Source organism: Lithobates pipiens, unplaced genomic scaffold, assembly GCF_037356315.1.
Source record: "Lithobates pipiens isolate NorthernLeopardFrog02 unplaced genomic scaffold, aLitPip1_a1.2 Scaffold_13, whole genome shotgun sequence".
In the NCBI taxonomy this organism is placed as follows: Eukaryota; Metazoa; Chordata; class Amphibia; order Anura; family Ranidae; genus Lithobates; species Lithobates pipiens.
Window position 1 is genome coordinate 416,418,970 of NW_027507718.1, and position 18,727 is coordinate 416,437,696.

An 18,727-nucleotide genomic window follows, 5' to 3' on the forward strand; every position below is an offset into this window, starting at 1 on the left:
AGGACCTATGAAGGATATATAAAGGTGTGTAAGGTGGTCTGACAGTTTAGAAGATACTGTTTTACAGGTGGCCAGCGCCTCCTCCCGCTCCCCATCTTCCAACCTCCCCCAGGTCCGTCTCCCATTTGGCGTTTAATTTGTAAGCATGGGTAGTGCCCAAAGGCAGCATAAGGTGGTTGTAAAAGAAAGATCAATAGATAAACTTCTTGGGATCTTGACCAAGGACCACGTCGACCAGGGATATCGACTCCAGTGAAGGAATGGAGTTGCTGAATTGGGAGTTGAGGATGTGCCAGACCTGGAGGTAGCGGTAGAGCATATGATTAGGCAGGCCAAAGTCGTCCTTGAGAGCCTGAAATGACCTAACCATGCAGTTGGCAACAATCTGTGAGAGAAATAGGACACCCCTGGTGACCCATAAATTATAGTCAAGAGCAGTCGGCAGTTGGGGGTTGTACCATAGCGGGGGTACGGGTGTGGAGAACCTTGGTAATATTCATGGCAAGCTGCCAAATCTTACAGTGATGAAACCATTGACCATATTACGTCTGTTGCCCATACGTGGGGACCAACGGGCACTGCTGAACAGAATCTGGAAGGGGTGTGCCACCATATTGGCAACAGAGGAACATTCTAGAGTGGAGTACCTAATTTTATCTTCCTTCTCCAAGTGGGATAATTGTGAGGCGATGTAGTAAAATGCAAGGTCGGGTAAGGCAATACCACCCTAATGGACAGGGCACTTCAGAGTTCGCCACGAGAGTTTGACGGGAGGAGCCCCATACAAACGTGTTGAGGATAGATTCCATTAATGATACGGGCAGGAATATACAAAGAGCATGACAGAATAGATAGTCATTTGGAAAGGAGAATCATCTTCACCAAGTTGATGCGGCCCATGATTCAGAGGGGGAGCCGAGACCAGACTTGAGTTTTAGTTTTAAGGAGATCGTATAGAGGTTCTAGGTTCAGGTCTATGTCGTCCGTAAGGGCTCTGGAGCATTGTACACCCAGGTATTTGATCTTGCATGGTCAGCTGTAGGGACAGTAACATCTAATGTGAGGATTTGAGACATGGACCAGTTGATCTGCAGTCCAGAGAATGCTCCGAACTGTTTTATCAGCCACAGAACTGCCACCAGGGAAGGGATGGTGTCCTCCAAGTACAAGAGCATGTCGTCCGCATAAAGACTGACACATCCCATGCAGAGGCCCCACGGGATATGGATATCCATGGGATATGGAGCAGCCCTGACGAGTACCCCGGGATAGAGAGGAGTCTGAAATCCTACCATTGACTTGGATCCAGGCAGTGGGAGCCTAGTATAGCCATTTAATAAAATTTGGGCCAAAGTCAAACCTATGGCTGAATTCCACAGAGTCAAATGCCTTAGCGGTGTCCAGGCTGATCACTACCCTGGACCCAGTGTTGTCGTGTGCAGCCTGGAGGTTCATGAAGAGTCTCTGAAGATTGAATGCTGTGTTCTTGTTGGGCATAAATCCCGTCTGAGAAAAATATATCAAACTAAGGATCACCTTGTTAATCTGCAGGGCAAGGATTTTAACATCTAATTTTAAGAGGCAAATTGGACGATAGGATTCGGGGAGAATCGGGTCCTTCCCTTGTTTTGGAATTGGGACAATGAGGGCTTCACCCATGGAGCTCGGGAAAGTTGCCGAATCGAAGATGTGGGTGTATAACGCCTTCAATTTAGGGATTAGGAACTCTTGGAATTGACTGTAGAACTCCAAGGGAAGGCTGTCGGAACCAGGGGCCTTAGAGGTTTGGGGATGCGCCAATGCCTCTGCTATGCAATCTGTGGTGATGGGTGCCTCTAGCTGGTCGGCCTGGGAGTGGGTAAGGGCGGGAAAGTTAATGTCCTGAAGGAATAAACACAGTTTGTCCTGGGAGTGACTAGCAGTTGAAGTCAGAGAAGAAATGCTTAAACTCGTCCGCCACCTGGACCGGGTCTGTGATCATGGCTCCAGACGTCGACTAAAGCTGGACCACCACTGAGGCCCTATGATCTAGGTGAGCCATATATGCAAGCAGCTTGCTCACGCATTTGCCATGTTCAAACACTTGTTGCTTGCTAAAAAAGATTCCCTGCTCTGCTTTCTCAAAGTGTAGTTGGTCAGTGAGTCTAGATTGCAGACGCAAAAGGGCAGCATTGGCCGTGGATGGGTTGGTGAGGAATGCTTGTTCAAGAGAATTCAGTTGCTCCTCAGTTTGCTGTAGAACAAGTTTGGATGAGGCTTTGTGTCTATTGATGCATGCAGAAAGAATTGTGCGAGTGTGCAGCTTGAAAGCCTCCCACACCACACCCACTGAGGCCGACCGTAGGTTGAAGCGGAAAAAATTGACCCATTCTCGCTGGTTATCATCCAGGTCTGGCATGATGGCGAGCCAAAACGGGTTCAGCCACCACATGCAGACCAAGGGGACTGAGGGCAATTGCAGGGCCACCCAATAGGGTGAGTGATCAGAGAAGTATCCTGGCGCCGAACCTTGCATCGAGGAGGACAGGCACTAGGGTAGGGGAGATCAAAATCATGTCAATGCGGCACATAGCTAACTGCGAGGGAGTAAAGCAAGAGTAAGAAACTGTTATCGGGTACCTATGCCTCCAGGTGTCTATCATGGCAAACTCTAAAAGGAACCTCCCAAATCTGGTGAGCGAGGGCTGGGGCAGTGTCAGGGCAGAGGAGTGGAATTTGTCATGGGTGGGATCAATCGTGATGTTAAAATCTCCCAGCCAATTAGCGGGCACAGTGGGGTGTTTGGCCATGAAGGCCACTCCCTCCTGTAGGGAAGCAAACTGAAATGGTGGTGGAATATAGAATGCCAGAATGAGAACCTCCAGGCCACTAATGGTGGCGTACAGGAACTGACCCAGCGGGTCCGACTGTGAGGCTGCTTTCACACTGGGGCGGTATTCAGGCGTTACAGCGCTAAAAATAGTGCCTGTGTAGCGCCTGAAAAAACCAGCCCCTTTCACTCCAGTGTGAAAGCCGGAGGGCTTTCACACTGGGGCGGTGCGCTGGCAGGACAGTGCAAAAAGTCCTGCTAGCCGCATCTTTGGAGCGGTGAAGGAGCGGTGTATTCACCGCTCCTACCCATTGAAATCAATGGGACAGCGCGGCAATACCGCCGGCAAAGCGCCGCTGCAGCGGCGATTTGCGGGCGGGTTTAACCCTTTTTCGGCCGCTAGCGGGGGTTAAAACCACCCCGCTAGCGCCCGCAGACCGCCGCTAAAACGACGGTAAAGCGCCGCTAAAAATAGCGACGCTTTACCGCCGACGCCCGCACCGCCCCAGTGTGAAAGCAGCCTAAGTAATGGAGCTGAAATTTTATGGATTAGCAATTTAGGATAGCGACACTGTGACTGATCCAATCCCACACACTCAGATTGCTTTCGTCATATACCACTTCCCAGCCTGAATATAGATATCAGATATTCCAACCGCTCACAAGCACAAAACAAGACGACACTTGCTTAGCTGCTCAACATGGACTGATTTATTAGAACCAAAATGACAAGTATTTATAATACAGTAGAAGACTAAAACCTAACCTAATTAGCATGAGCTAATTATCTAATCGTTGACCCAGATTAGTTGTCTAAGAGATGGGACTTTTCAGGGTAAGACTTTGTCTCCTAGCTCACTGATTGACTATTCAATAGACATTACCATAAACATAAACACAGGGTTAATTACCACAAACAACAATGTGTGGAATACTCTTACAAGCCAGACTAGACTCATTTATACAACAGACAGGTGGCTGGCGTTGATGACATTAGCATCTAACAGTTTGTGTCCCAACAGTGTGATTCAGTCTATTGCTAATATGGCAAATACATATCCAGAGTCTGTGTGTCTGGGGGGGGGACGGACGGACATGGATCTGAATCCAAGTAACACCACCTCAGGGGCCCCCAGGCATACAGCTCACAAAGAGCACCATTCCCCCAAATGCCAGGGCCCATAATCGCAAGGCAAGAGGCTCACATTCTGTCCCCTCCAACAGCCTTTGTCCCGGCTAGGTCTGTCACAGACACCGTGGGAGTTAAACGTGTAGAGAGCTTGGTATAACCAGCTGACCCAGGGTTTTTTGAGTGCCAGTTGCATCTGCCCTGTAATATGGATTTCTACGAGGACAGAGACGTCCGCATGCTAAGATTTGAGGTGTGAAAGATAGGACAGCCACACATTTTGGGTTTGGCTCGTAACCCTCGCACATTCCAAGTGACTAATTTAGAGTGATTGTAAGGGTGCATTTTTATTTTAAATAACAAACATACTTGCATCCACTGTGAGCTTGTTTTGCACAGAGTGGCCCCGATCCTGGACTTCTGGGTCCCCCGGCGGATCCTCCTCACGAGATGACACCCTAGGAAAAGCACTCCTCAAACTGGGTTACCTTGCGGGTGCGCTCCCGAGTCCAGCATTCGGCGTCCATAGCCACCAAATTTATGACTCAGCCCCGCCCCCCCCACGTGATAGGATTTGATTGACAGCAGTGGGAGCCAATGGCTGCACTGCTATCAACCTATCCATTCAGAGCAGAGAACCCCAGGCAGAGAGACATCGCATCCCCGTCAGGTCAAGTTCCAGGGCACGTGTAAGTAAAACGAGGGCTGGTCACAAAAGGTTTACAACCCCTTTAAGGGAGGACATAACAGTGGCATGGGTATAGAAGTTTGCAGCCGAACCAACAGAGAACAGCCTCCAGTAACACATACAAACATCTCAGACATAATGCAGGACAGTGAACACTGCAGTGAAAGCATAACATAAACATGTGTGGCAGATCTGTGTGAGCAGGCTGCAGCGATCAGCAGCTTGCAAGCGCTGGTTACATAGAGAGCCAAGGAGAGAAGCAATAGACCATGCATATATAGCATCCTGTGGATGTGAACATGTTGAAATGTGAGGTAAGTCAAGCATAGGTATACCAAAATGTGGAACACATAAACTTCGCCTACACTGGACCAGCTTGGCAAGTTGAACAAGTAGCTGCCCACCTCAGCCATGGGGACAGCAGCTGGCCAGGAAAACAAATCTTGTACAGTCAGTGATGTTCGCCAGAGCAAAAAAAGAAAAAAGGCCATAGTTCCAGGTGCAAACTTACCGGCCTCAGGGGGGGGCGGCTAGTAACTGAAAAGTGCACAACAGTACAGTGTGCAAAATGCCTAACAGTTCAAGGGGGTGCAGACGAGAGCGAGAGTGGCTGGGGTCAATGAGGTGGGGGGTAGTAAAGGGTAAAGGTAAAATTAAAAAAAAATGGACAACAGAGAGATGATCCGGCTTGGGGTAGCAGGGGCAGGGGGTATGGGCAGCTCCAGGAGTGTAACAAGGTATATGCAAGAGGGAGAGGAAACAGCACAACTCATGGTTCAAGGAAAAACTGGAAAAATAGAACGCTGGATAGCCGCACTCCAAAAAAGTTCACCTTTATTAACAAATGAATATCAAGGCATTACCGAGCAATACAGATTAACTGCACAGCTTCTGATGCGTTTCACACCAGATATGGTGCTTAGTCATAGCTATGCATAGAGTGTGGCTATCCAGCATTATATTTTTTCCATTATCTCTGCTGCAAACAGAGCCAGCACCCTGCCTGATTGTGAAGACAGCTGTTCTTGACAGAGGTGATCACTTTGGAGCGGTGCACTCCCATGGTTCACTAGTCAAGGAAAAACTGTCCGTTCCATAGATGAGGCTCCAGGGCCAAATCCAGAGGGACCTGTTCACAGGAAAAAGAGGTGTTATTCACTGAGGTTTTAGGTGGACTCAGGACCAGCCACATTACGATACTCCAACTAGGACAAGACCGCAGAGGGATCTTCAAAGAAGTGGGTCTTGCCATCTTGGACTACACGGAGTCACGCTGGGAAGAGCATAGCATATGTTAGGTGGTGAATGCGTAGTTGCCGCTTTGCCTCAGTGAACTGTGCCCTCATTTGCACTTCAGCGGAGAAGTCTGGGAACACTGCGATATGAACAGAAAAGTTGCCTCTCTCAAGGGTGAGGAGCAATATGGGGTCATGATAGTTCAGGAGCTTGGCAATATAGAAGCCTTCTGCCCTCTCAGGCAGACCCACAAACCGTGTCGTCCTGTTTGCTTAGGACAGCATTGAGTTGCAGCCGTTCAGTGGTTACCTGCACCAGCAGAATTTCATCCTCCACGTGGCCAACCCTGCGCTCCGTATCAGTCACCCTCTCCCTCAGTTCATGAATATCCTGGCGAATGATGAATATATTGATCTTCACCTCTTTTATTTGTGAGGTGAGGGTTGTCTGGCATAGCAAGATGGCTTTCAGGATTCTGGCAGTATTCCCTATTGGCGGTTCCACTATTTCCGGAGTAGGAGCAACGTCATCTTCCTCTGCCAGGTTCCGTTCCTCATGGTGGAATCTGTCCAGCTTTGCCAAAGCCTCCGTAGCCCGTTTTGGTGGGGACATCGTTGCGGGTGTGTTGTAGGATGCAGTAAGTAGCTTGTCTGTGTGGAGGAGGCAGGATTACCCCCCAGGATCGGTATGAAGGAGAAATCATTAGCCACAGCTCTCACCCTGCACACCCTATTCCATGCAGCTCGAGGCCACGCTCCCTTTGCTAATTATACTTACCTAGGTGGATCAAGCATTAGACTGATGCTGCAACTGACTCCTGGCACCTCTGCACTGAGAACCGAACATCGCCGATGGCACTCTGAAGGCAGGAGGACCCCCAAAGAGCATCAGGGCTGCTCTGTGCAAAACCATTACACGGAGTGGGTAAGTATAAAATGTTTGTAGTTTTTTAAAAATAAAAAAATCACTTTAAAGACTGTGCAGGGAAGATTTACATCTGAACCCAGAGAAGGTGGAGGCTGATAGACTGGAGGTAATATAAGGCACTACAATTACATTTAAAGTAAACTTTTACCAGTATTGTGCATTATATTTAAAATGATCACATCCATAAAAATAAAAGTCGCAGCTTTTAGTACTACTTTAAAGCAGAGTTCCACCCATTTTATGTACATCCTTTTCCCAATGCAAATTCTTCATTTTATTTATTTTTTTAATGGAAATACCTTTTATATTCTTCTTTCTCCTGCACTTCCAGCAGTGTCCGCCTAGGCGATTATGTCAGCAAGCGATTCATGAGGGCTCCTGGGATGGCGCTGTCATGTATCCCCGCAGTCCTTGCACATCGTCTAGTGATGAAATCCCACATTATTTCCAGGCCGTTGCTATGGCAAGGTGTCAGGAGGATGGAGCGCTGCACAGTGACATTACTGTGCAAGTGCAAGATCAGGAGGTGCATGCTGGGTATCCAGCTGCACCTAGTCCCAGAAATAGATACCAGAGGGCTTTAGATGCCCACAGTGGACATGGCCCCTGCCAGCTTCCGACATCAAGGTAGTCTTTCTTTATTTTAATCTGAAATGAACTGGGAAATACACTATATACACTAGCTAAACGTGCCAGATAAAGTTAAAGAAATGACAGTGGCGTTTAAGAAAATTTTTTGACTTGGGGGGACTTTTGCGAAAGATTTCTATCTCCCTTCCACCCTTCATATAGCTTCATGTCTGACTCCTAGTTAAAAATTCCCATATACCCTACTTCTGGGTGTATTTGTTATTATATAGATATATGATATAAGTAATATATATTATTACTTTCTGAGTCTGATATTTACCAGATTCAACCTAATAGTACATACAGTATATCTCTTCTGTCTGTTATTCTCAGCATGCATTAAAGATTTTGCTCCCTAACCATATAATTGGTTATTTATATTTGCCACTGCATAGAGATATTCAAGAACACATTATTTTTTTTTTTCAAACTTTACATATTAACCACTTACCCGCTAGCTGCCATAACCCCGGTATCCTCTTCTTTAGTGGGCGGTCTGCTACAAGATAAAAGTGGTCTCTGTGGTTGATTTGCCGCAAGATCACTTATCGGCAGAGGGAGAGGAGCCGCCGCGCTCCGGTGCCCTCCACTGCTGACCGGAGCCCTCGGCAGCTGCGGAGGCGATCGCGTGTTGTCTCTAGGTAGGGAGACATGGCCCCCACCCATCTCCTTACAATTGCTGGGCGGAAGCAACGTCTTTTTGACCCCAGATCTCATATTTTAAGAGGTCCTGTTATGCTTTTTTCTATTACGAGGGATGTTTACATTCCTTGTAATAGGAATAAAAGTGACAATTTTTTTTTTAAACTGTGTAACAATAAAAGGTAAAATAAATAAGAAACACCTTGTCAAACTTGAAAATGTATTTTAATAAATCTGAGGCGATGGCAACAAGTATAAGACAGGCTCAATTAACACAACTTCAGACAAATTTTAAGCTCAGTGGACGACAACAGCCTTGAGATATTTGGACACATATATTCCTCCGAATATAGCTCAAATATTTGACCTGAATTTTCCACCTTTACTGAAAACTACAAGGGCATTACTCAACAATTGCCATACAGGACTCCATTCCTGGCATGGTAGGTGTAATATTTTGAAGATGTGTATCCTTCCCAAATTATTGTATCTCCTCCAGGCATTGCCGATTCATATACCCTCTAAATATTTTGATCAGGTTGCAATAATGTTCTTCGAATTTATTTGGGCACATAAACGTCCAAGGCTAAACAGACCACAACTTACATTTCCTAAAATTTAGGGTGGATTGGCGGTACCCGATTTACGGAAATGCCAACAGGCAACACATTTAACTAGACTTATCGATTGGAACCGCCGTCAAACAACTAAATTATGGCCAAGATTGGAACAGTCTCAAAGTACTATCTTGCTCACTAGGGCACCTTGGTGCTATCCATCAATAGCAACTGACATAAAGAACCACCCGTTAGTGAGGTTGACTATACGAGTCTGTCTGTCACTTTTTTCTAAGCTTCCTCTTACGTCTAACAAATTCTCCACTCTACCCAATTCTGGCGAATCCTGCATTCCCTCCCGGAATGCTGGACCCAGACTTTCATTCCCTGAGGCAGAATGGTTATTTTCAGGCATCTCATTTTCTGAACCATAGTAACTGGCCATCTTTATTAGAGTTTATGGATACAATGGGCCATTTTAGGTTAGATTATTGGAGAGCTCTTCAATGAATCCATTTCCTACAGCCTTTGCCCCCTCCTCAAAATTTCAATCAAAATCTAACTTTATATGAGACCAGAAGAGGGTGCTTTTCCCTATGCTTTGTCAGTCGTATATCAACTATTAATTGCGCCATCTGGAGAACATAAATTACCATGCCTGAAGGAATGGGAAACAGATATTGGGTATATTTTCACACAGCAGCAACAGCAAAGCATCCTTTTCTTTACATGTGGATCATCCATAAGCACCAAGATACAGGAGACACATTTCAAGATTTTTACCAGATGGTATAATACTCCTGTAAAATTGCAAAAGATTTATCCTTCCTCATCAGATCGATGTTGGAGATGTCAAGAGGATAGGGGAACGATTTTTCATGTCTTCTGGTCTTGTCCCAAATTAGAGCAGTTCTGGAAGACAATCCAACAAGTAGCCACAATTTTACAGAATGCCCAGTCCTGAACGATCCGGTCTTCTTTTTGCTCCATGCATATACTATCCCGAGGAAAACATAAAAAATGAGATCTTCGCCATCTTTTAGATGAAGCTAAGGCATGTATGCCCCTGCGTTGGAAGTCCACACAAGCACCATCCATAGGTCTGTGGTTTAAAAAAGTGGAGGAAATTAAGAAAATGGAGGACCTTATCCTTACAGCAGGCCATCAAAGGGGAAGATATATTGGGACTTAGACACCTTGGGATGTGTTTATTTTTTCTGATGAGGGATGAATCCTGCTTTAAGGCGATATGACAGATTAAATGAAATCGACTTTATGGGCCCACATGGCAAATTGCTGTGGAGACCTAAGGATATCCTTTCTCTTTGCATAATAATTTTCTTTTTGAATTGTTTGCTGTACTACTGTTTTAATAAATTTGAAAAAACTAAAACAAGGGAATACGTAGGGTAACACGTTATAAGCTGACAGAATTACTACTTAAGTATGATGAAACAATTGTTTGTTTTTCCTAATAATAGGCTTGATGTATCTATTGGTAATGGCTGATAGGCCCAGTCAGGCATATATATTGGTATCCTGAAAGGTTAGTTCTCTAACGGGCATTGTTAGTTTGTAGTGTGTGTGTGTGTGTGTGTATATATATATATATATATATATATATATATATATAGTAATATTGTGTTTTTTTTTGTCTCTTGAAATAAAGGATTTAAAAAAATAAAATTATTATATATATATATATATATATATATATATATATATATATATATATATTTTTTTCTAAACGCGCCCCGTCGAACTCGCGTGTACAAGCGAACGCATACGTGAGTAGCGCCCGCATAGACCTCCTTTGTAACTCAAAACATGCAACCTGTAGAATTTTTTTAAACGTCGCCTATGGAGATTTTTTCTAAACGCGCCCCGTCGAACCCGCGTGTACAAGCGAACGCATACGTGAGTAGCGCCCGCATAGACCTCCTTTGTAACTCAAAACATGCAACCTGTAGAATTTTTTAAACGTCGCCTATGGAGATTTTTAGGGCTAAAAGTTTGTTGCCATTCCACAAGGGGGCGCAATTTTGAAACGTGATATGTTGGGTATCAATTTACTCGGAGTAACATTATCTTTCACAATATAAAAAAAATGGGCTAACTTTACTGTTGTCTTATTTTTTTAATTAAAAAAAGTGTTTGTTTTTTTCCAAAAAAAAGTGCACTTGCAAGACCGCTGTGCAAATACAGTGTGACAAAGTATTGCAACGACCGGCATTTTATTCTCTAGGGTGTTAGAAAAAAATATATATATAATGTTTGGGGGTTCTAATTAATTTTCTAGCAAAAAAAATAAAAATTGACTTGTAAACAACAAATCTCAGAAAGAGGCTTTGGCCTTTTAAGTGGTTAACAAAATTGCACACCACACTTTTAAGGTTTTTTTTCTGATTAATCAAAACAATCGGCCAACAAATCAATTATAAAAATAATCATTAGTTGCAGCCCTATTTAAACAGTTTCAAAAAACAGTTACATTCCCGACACTTGCTGGGATTGCTGTCACTTTGGTTATGCTCTCAACCAAACTGCCAAACCATCATATGGCTGGATTTATAACTGATCACATGTGCAGCATCATGGCAATTTAGGATCAGAGGTCAAGAAGGCAGCATCCTTGGCTGAAAAGGATCGGGTTTAGTTCTCACTTTAAGAGCAACAATATAATGTCCCAGGGCAGCCAGATTTCAGTCAAATAAAGAATTTGTGAAAAATCGTGCAAAAGAATGTTTACGCATGCCCAGATATACAAATCGGATAAAGATCTATCCACACAGACAGACAGCTGTAATTGCTGACAAAATTCATCCACTAAATATTAACTTCAAGGGGATGTAGACTTGTACAACATTTTACAATTTAAAAATAATTGCACATGTCCTTTCTATAGGGCTATAGTTACGTTACACCCCGGTATATTGATATTTCTTTTGATATAGTTTATTTAATGACGACATTACTAGCACCTGATTTATTTACAAAAATAAACTTATTTTTTCAGAATTAAAGCCTACAGAAAGAATGTTTTGGCAAAATGTGTAAGTAATACTTAAGCTAATTAATTCTCTACAATTACCAACTATCTTTTTTTGTTGAACTGCCTATTATATTGTTAATTATTGCTTTCTCTCAGTTGTAATGTACTGCCGAACATGTTGCTTTTATGTAACTAACAAGAATCTGTAACCTGTTTGTAAACCTAAACTGAAACATTTCAACAACTCTGTATGAATACATTCCTGACATTTTTACACATTATATTTTTTGGTCTGGTGCCTTGCCTTAAAGGAGAAGTATAGCCAAAGCTCATTTGGCTGTACTTCTCCTGTGGATCACAGGAATGCAGTTTGTTTTTTCAGTAGACAGCAGGTTGAATCCCGCCGTCAAATGATCTCACAGATTCAGTCCAGGCTCAGGCAAGATTGCTACAATGAAGTCTGGATCCATCCACATGTCTGGCCCAGCTGCTGAGAGCTTGAGTCAGCCACTCCCATTCCCTCCACAGCCCAGTGCACCAGTGAATGAGGAGGGGGGCAGAGTGGTGACTGACAGCAACTCTCTGCTCAGGAAGCACCAAGTGATCGGCAGTGTTCGATTGCTCAGTTCTCAGTCTTAGAGCCCGCGGCGGATAGATGCTGCATCCACCTAGGTAAGTATGGTGCTGGAAAAAAAAAAAAAGCCATACTTCTCTTTTAAAGAGGAAGTAAACCCTGATGAGTTTACTTCCTCTTTCATTCCCTGCAAAGGCAAAGCATAATGAACTACTATGCATCGCATAGTAGTCCATTATGTGTCACTTACCTGACACAGGAGCCAGCGAAGTCACCGCTGTCCCCTGTAGTTCCGAGCGTCCATCTTCTTGGTGGGTCTCTGTGGGTCTCGCTGCTCTGGCGCTGTGATTTGCCAGGGCAGCGATGACGTCACTCCCGCGCATGCGCACGGGTGCCGAGACTCGCGGCATTGCCGTCATCAACGATGCCCCGCTCAGTGCGCCTGCGTGCCACTGTCTACGGCGCATGCGCCGTAGTTAGCGGTGCCCGTCTTCGGGCAAATATCTCCTAAACTGTATAGGTTTGGGAGATATTTCTTGGACCTGCAGGTAAGCCTTAATCTAGGCTTACCTGTAGGTCAAAGTGGTTTGTAAGGGTTTACAACCACTTAAAGTGCACATATAGTTATGTTGCATCATAAGCTGGCCATACACATTAAGATCTCTCTCATTCAGCCCCACAGCCTGAACAAGAGCTATCACTTGATTCCCCTATCTACATTTCATGCTTAATCATTTGATATGCAATTCCTTGGGGAGGTCCTGCTGGCACCAACTGGCTCGCCAAACTTTGATAGAAGAATCAAAGGCTTCAAAGGATAGTTGTTGGACAAACAGTGACTGCAATCAATCGGTTACCATTAGGGTATTCTGACTGTCACAATAATCAGCACTGCAGGTCCGTTCATCTGCACTGCTTAGACCCCTTTCACACTGAGGTGTTTTTCAGGCACTAAATGGCTAAAAATAGCACCTGAAAAATACCACCCCTGCCACCCTACTGTAAAAGACAGAGCGCTTTTTCACTAGGGCGCTGCACTGGCAGGACGTTAAACAAAAAAGTCCCGTAAGCAGCATTTTTGGGGCGGTGGAGGAAATTGTGGGGGGGGGGGGGGGGGTTGGACTTCTGCAGTGGGGCCACTACTTCCATTTTGCTACATTGACATAATTAACCTAAATGCTTCAAGTAGACTTGAAAGGATTTACACTAATACCACCTATCGCCCAATATATTAAAATCTAATGTTTACATTTTTCTTCATTACAATACTATTTCTGTGCTCCTCAGGGACCTCAAATCGGAGACCCTTGTTAGATGCAGATTTCAGCTGATTTTGATTTATGCATTGTTCTCCTTGTAGCTTATAAGTCAAAGAGAATGCCTTCTCTCTAAGGCAAGCCACAGATGATGTGATTTTCCAGGTTGCAAGTTCCCCATCAACACAGTGACTATGGAGGAATCCCTCCGGCAGCGCTATTGTATTCTGCCCACAGAACAGGATTTCTGGTAGCAGCCATCGCCACCGGCAGTAATCTCATGCAAAAAACCTGACAAGCTGGTTTTATTAAAGTAGATCGATGGATTGACTTCAGTACAACTAGCCTGGCCATAGATGGATCGAATCTCGACCGGTCCCTGCTTAAGTAGCTGAGATTTGATCCAACTATTGCTGGCTTTAGATTTTTTTTATATACAAAGAACACATTCTCCACCTGTATATTAAGAAATAAAAAAACGTTTTTTAAAGGAATGTATTTCTGTTCTAACAATGATCAAAGTGTTTATTTCATTGTTTTGGTAGTTTGGAATTAGTTTAGCACCTTCTCAGACGTTTTTGAGAGGCTTGACACTTTTCTTCTATAAATGTCTCTGAGCCTATTAAATATTAAAGCACTGCATGTTACAAAAAAGCAGAAAGGTTTCTAGATTTTGACAAACTTTTAAAATGTTCAACCTTTTGGGCTTTGATGGGGAAAAAAATCATTTCAGAACTAAGCAAAACATGGTATACAAAAAAAAGTGTACTTTTAGTTTTCATACAATAAAAAACAAACTAATGAGCATTTAGCATTAGTAACGTGTTGGCAGTGGTATTGGTTACAAATCTGTGCCACATAAAAACCATGTGAACTACAATAAATACCTAGGCCATTCCAATGTTGGATTTTGGTGAAACACGTTTTCTTCATAGTCTCATAAGTGACTTCAGTCAACAGTGATATTTGGTCTACAGATCATCCCTTGGCCTCTTCTCTGCCTTAGATAATCCAAAAGCAAGAAATCCTTGCCATAATGCCTCACTCTGTCCCCTGCTCATTTTTGTATTGCCAGATCTTTTTTTTTCTTCTGTTTTTCACCTAGTCAGTTTTTCAAAAGCACACATTTTCTGGCAGATGTAGCAGTTACATTGCTGAGACAAACCATTTAACACTGTCAGGGTTGCTTACAGCATTTATATAAAACCTTTATCCCAAAAAGAAAAAACTGTTTACTGTAACTGCTTATAAAGGGTGAGCTGGAGTTTGTCTTCAATTTGTTAGATGTACTAGCAGTAAATACACTAACACTCTCTACCCCCCACCCCATAGCACAACATGGCTTTGATAAATCTGAAGACAAAAACCTGCAGAAAATGTAATAGTGTGTATGGGGTCCAACACAATTGCTGTGTTGCTAGCCAGATCACCAGGTGAAAAAAAAAAAAAAAAAAGATAGATCTCTCTCTATATTATATATCTATATCACCTTTAAAGTGGTTGTAAAAGTCTCTATTACATGCATGTAGGTTAAAAAAAAAAAAAAAAAAAGTTTTGGTATGCGTTTCGCTCCCACTTCCCCCTGAGCTTGATCTCATGCCAGAGCCTGTCTTCTCCCACTCACAGGCTTTGCTGAGGGCAGCGGGAGCCATTGGTTCCTGCTTCCATCAGTCAAATCCTGCGACGAGAAAGTAGGTGGAGGGGCAAAGCTGCATTGTCTGTGTACGCAGGCTTAGAAGGGAGCCCACATGTGTGCCACCATAGGAAGTGGCTTTCCTATGGTGGCACACTGAAGGAAAAAGGAGCCAGGAGTGCCAGCGAAGGACTTGGGCCACACTGTGCAATACCATATCAGGTAAGTATAACTTTAAAAATCTCATAACAAAAAAAAAACCTGGACTTTAAAGCAATTGTAAAGAAGACTCAACTAGAAAAGTTAGGAAACATCTAGAAATGTTAATTGTGAATAAACAGTATGTTAAACCAGGAGTCTCCAAACTGCGGCCCAAGGGCCAGATTTGGCCCTTTGCTAGCCTTTATCCGGCCCTTGGGGAACAATTATTCTCACTGACACCAACAATGCGGCACTATATTTTCCATCGATACCAATGATGAGAGACTATTCCTCCTACTAATAGGGGGGGGGAATACTCCTTGTCCTATTGACCATCAACCCTGAGGCTATACTTATTCTCACTGATGCTGGGCCTATGACATTTTCTGCCCCTGCAGGCCACAACCTGGTCCTCCTAAAGTCTGAAGGACAATAAAGTGGCCCTTTGTTTGGAGACCCCTGTGCTAAATCAATGTACATTTTTGTCTGGAATTCCTCCTGAAAAAGAACTGTGTGCTTCATGGTATGGGGGCAGGGGCGCAGTCACTGTGCCTATAGCCACATAGCTGTATATCTGAAGTATGAACTCTAAGGCACTGCTGTTGTCAGGAGGCTATGAATAAAAGTCCTGCCTCTACAAAGAGGGTTGCTTCCACACAGACAGTGTGCAAATCAAGTGTTGGTAGGTCAGTAATGGGAAAAGATCAGACACAGGCAATACATGTGACTGCTCAACTTCCAGAGTCCAGTCCCTCTTTCATGCAATAAGCGTGGTATTCTAAGTTTTCTCAGGAGTTTCACATGTGCACACACACCTTCCAAATCATATAGTTCAGAAACCATGTAAGATAATAAGTACTGATTCATTTTGCTTAGTGCGCCAGTCACTCAGTTAAGTGTTCCTGTTAGGACTTTTTTTTTTTTCTCCAAAGCTGCCATTCTGAGACATTTTTAGTAGTTTTCAATGGACACGGATTTGTTAAGGGGTTGATGACCATTCCTATAAAACTGGGAGGCTGTAGTTAGTTCATCAGAGCATGCAGCCAGACAGCTAAAAGCAGAGAAACCAACCACAGAGTTTCAGAAATGGCCAAACTGCTTATAGCAACAACTGAATTGTTTTATATCTCTTGGCAGTATGGAGGTGATATTACAAGAAAGATGAAGCTCCTCAAGAAGCAAGCTGAAGGAAAGAAGAAAATGAGGAAAATTGGTAATGTGGAAGTTCCCAAAGATGCATTTATCAGCGTGTTAAAAAGACAGCCGGACAAATGACACCAGGAATTGTCTATTTTCTACAAAGGATATGATGCACCAGGCCACGGGTCCTCCAGTGTTTATCTGCTGTATAACTCATGTTTGAAATTAAAGAGCAGGAGTAAAGTTGGCCTATTATTATGGCCAATCATACTATGGTGGTCCTTCCAATGTGCTACAGTGCATCGGGGTGCTATTCCCAATAAATACCACTGTATCACAATGCACCTAGAGCCATATGTTCTGGTAACACACAAGTATGAATGTCCCTAAATGATTGTTTTACAAGATGTATTTTCTTGAATATTTTGTACAAATAAAATTGAAAAACTCTCATTTAAAGGGGTTGTTTTCCCAGACTCAAGCTTGGCGTTGAGAAGGGAAGTATATAACTGGTGCATAAAAATTACAGCAAAGGGCAAGAGAGGAATCAACTTTAACTGCACTGTTTTACAGAAGGTAGTGGTGACCTGTCTACATCAATATAAATATGTATATGCTTAAATAATTAGATTTAGCAACTTCAAAGTGGTTATCAAGGCAGAAGGTTTTTATTACCTTAATGTATTCTAGGCATCTCAATCCAGCAATGTGCATGAAAGCAGCATTTCTCCCGGGGGTCTCTCTCCTCCCATTGGATCACACAGCAGTGATTATGGTCAATTACAGCCAAAAAGGAGAGAGCGGAGCCCTGCTCCATTTACAGGAGTGTGGCTTAAGTGCCCCCATAGCAAGAGGCTTGCTATTGGAGGAGCCAGGACCGCCGGTGGGGGGGCACAAAAAAGTTCGGGGCTGCTCTGTGCAATACTATTGCACGAGCAGCTAAGTATAACATTTCTCTTGCGTTCACTGACTGACACAGCTCCTTTATTCTTAACCATTGGGTTGTTACACCACCTTCAGGAGAGGATAAGGCAGGACATGTTAACACGTACAAAAAAACAGAACTTTCTAGTTTTGCCCAAGGGACGGTCCCTTCAGTAACAACCCCCCAGCTTCAGTTTTTTTTCTGCCTAGTGAAAAAGAAGGACCTAGGAACCCTGCGGGCCCATCGGTCCGTGGATTTTTTTCTGCAGAAGTTTGCCTTTTGCGCAAGATTAAGATCTGCTATCAACAGCCGGCTGGGTGACAGGCTGGATACCCTTATCCTTGTAGTCTCCCCAGCCTGGCCAGCAAGCATGTGCAGACCAGAGCTCCGGCGCGGCCGGTGAGCGTAATGCTCCAGGGCACACATATGACCGGGCTACTGATGCTGATCACTGTAGCGCTGTTTGCCGCCATTTCCTCTGCCTGCGTTTCACTGTCCCTCTCTGCATACAATGCTTGGCGGCCATTTTTTATGTGACCAGGGAGAAGCATGAAACCGTTTTTTTGTAGTTCGGCAGCCATTTTCCCTGTGATTGTCCTTTATACTGGATGCTCAACTGCCATTTTGTTGTAGCCTAAACACATTTTTCATGCTCAGCGCTGTTCCCTGAGGCTCAGCACAGCGCGGTTTTCTCTCACAAGCACCTGGGAGCTGGCACAGGACACGGGCACACCTAGCTGGACAGCACCAAACTCTGTCAGGGTGGCGAGTTCTGTGGTGGGGGCCCCTCAACCTGCAGCAGTTAGGAGGGTGGGACCATCACTGTCCTAAGTCCTCAAAAGATGGCAGACAGGGTAGGGTCAGCATGGCTTTAGAAACTGGTGTTTCTTCCCCCGAAATCCAGGCAATTACAACCGGTTCGCCTACAGACAATGCAGTGCCTCTGGACGCTTGTCGGCAGTCCTTAGACGTTGCTAAGATGGAGGCGGTGCGTGGGCGCAAAAGACGTAAAAAGCAGCCCCTCCCCCCTGGGGACAGCTCTGACGCAGACTCGGGCACCCGCTGAGGTTGGTGACCTCTGCTGTTTCAGATCACGCTAACCAGGACCGAGCGGACAGTGAGGATAAGACCGGGTCCGCGCGCAACACATCGCTTGTTGGAGCACTTATCACAGCTGTGCGCGATACCCTGAAAATTCAGGACACAGCAGATTCCTCTGCTGAGGTAGCGGTCCCTTTTGGGTCCCGTAAGCCAGCCCGTACACCTAAAGGTGTTTTCCGTATCGGACTTATTTCAATAAGTTCATTTACGGGAATGGCGGCGACCGCAACTGACCTTTTTAGGTCCCAAAAACGCATGGCAGTACGTTACCCACCTTGAGGAGAGCC

General features: G+C 44.4%; 1 protein-coding gene across 3 annotated transcripts in view; it reads left to right on the forward strand.

Moving 5' to 3' along the window:
* Positions 1 to 16,867, forward strand: part of GUF1 (GTP binding elongation factor GUF1) — an 86,188-nt gene extending 69,321 nt beyond the window's left edge. For 2 of the 3 annotated variants that reach the window (XM_077477539.1, XM_077477541.1), the window contains exons 17-18: positions 11,635 to 11,671; positions 16,412 to 16,867. In XM_077477539.1, coding sequence (XP_077333665.1) covers positions 11,635 to 11,671; positions 16,412 to 16,549 — 175 coding nt within the window. In that variant the 3' untranslated portion in view covers positions 16,550 to 16,867. Of the gene's footprint in view, positions 1 to 11,634; positions 11,672 to 13,544; positions 13,935 to 16,411 lie in introns of those variants that run through there. The other variant, XM_077477542.1, reaches the window with a different exon arrangement.
* The last annotated feature ends 1,860 nt before the right edge of the window (positions 16,868 to 18,727 follow it).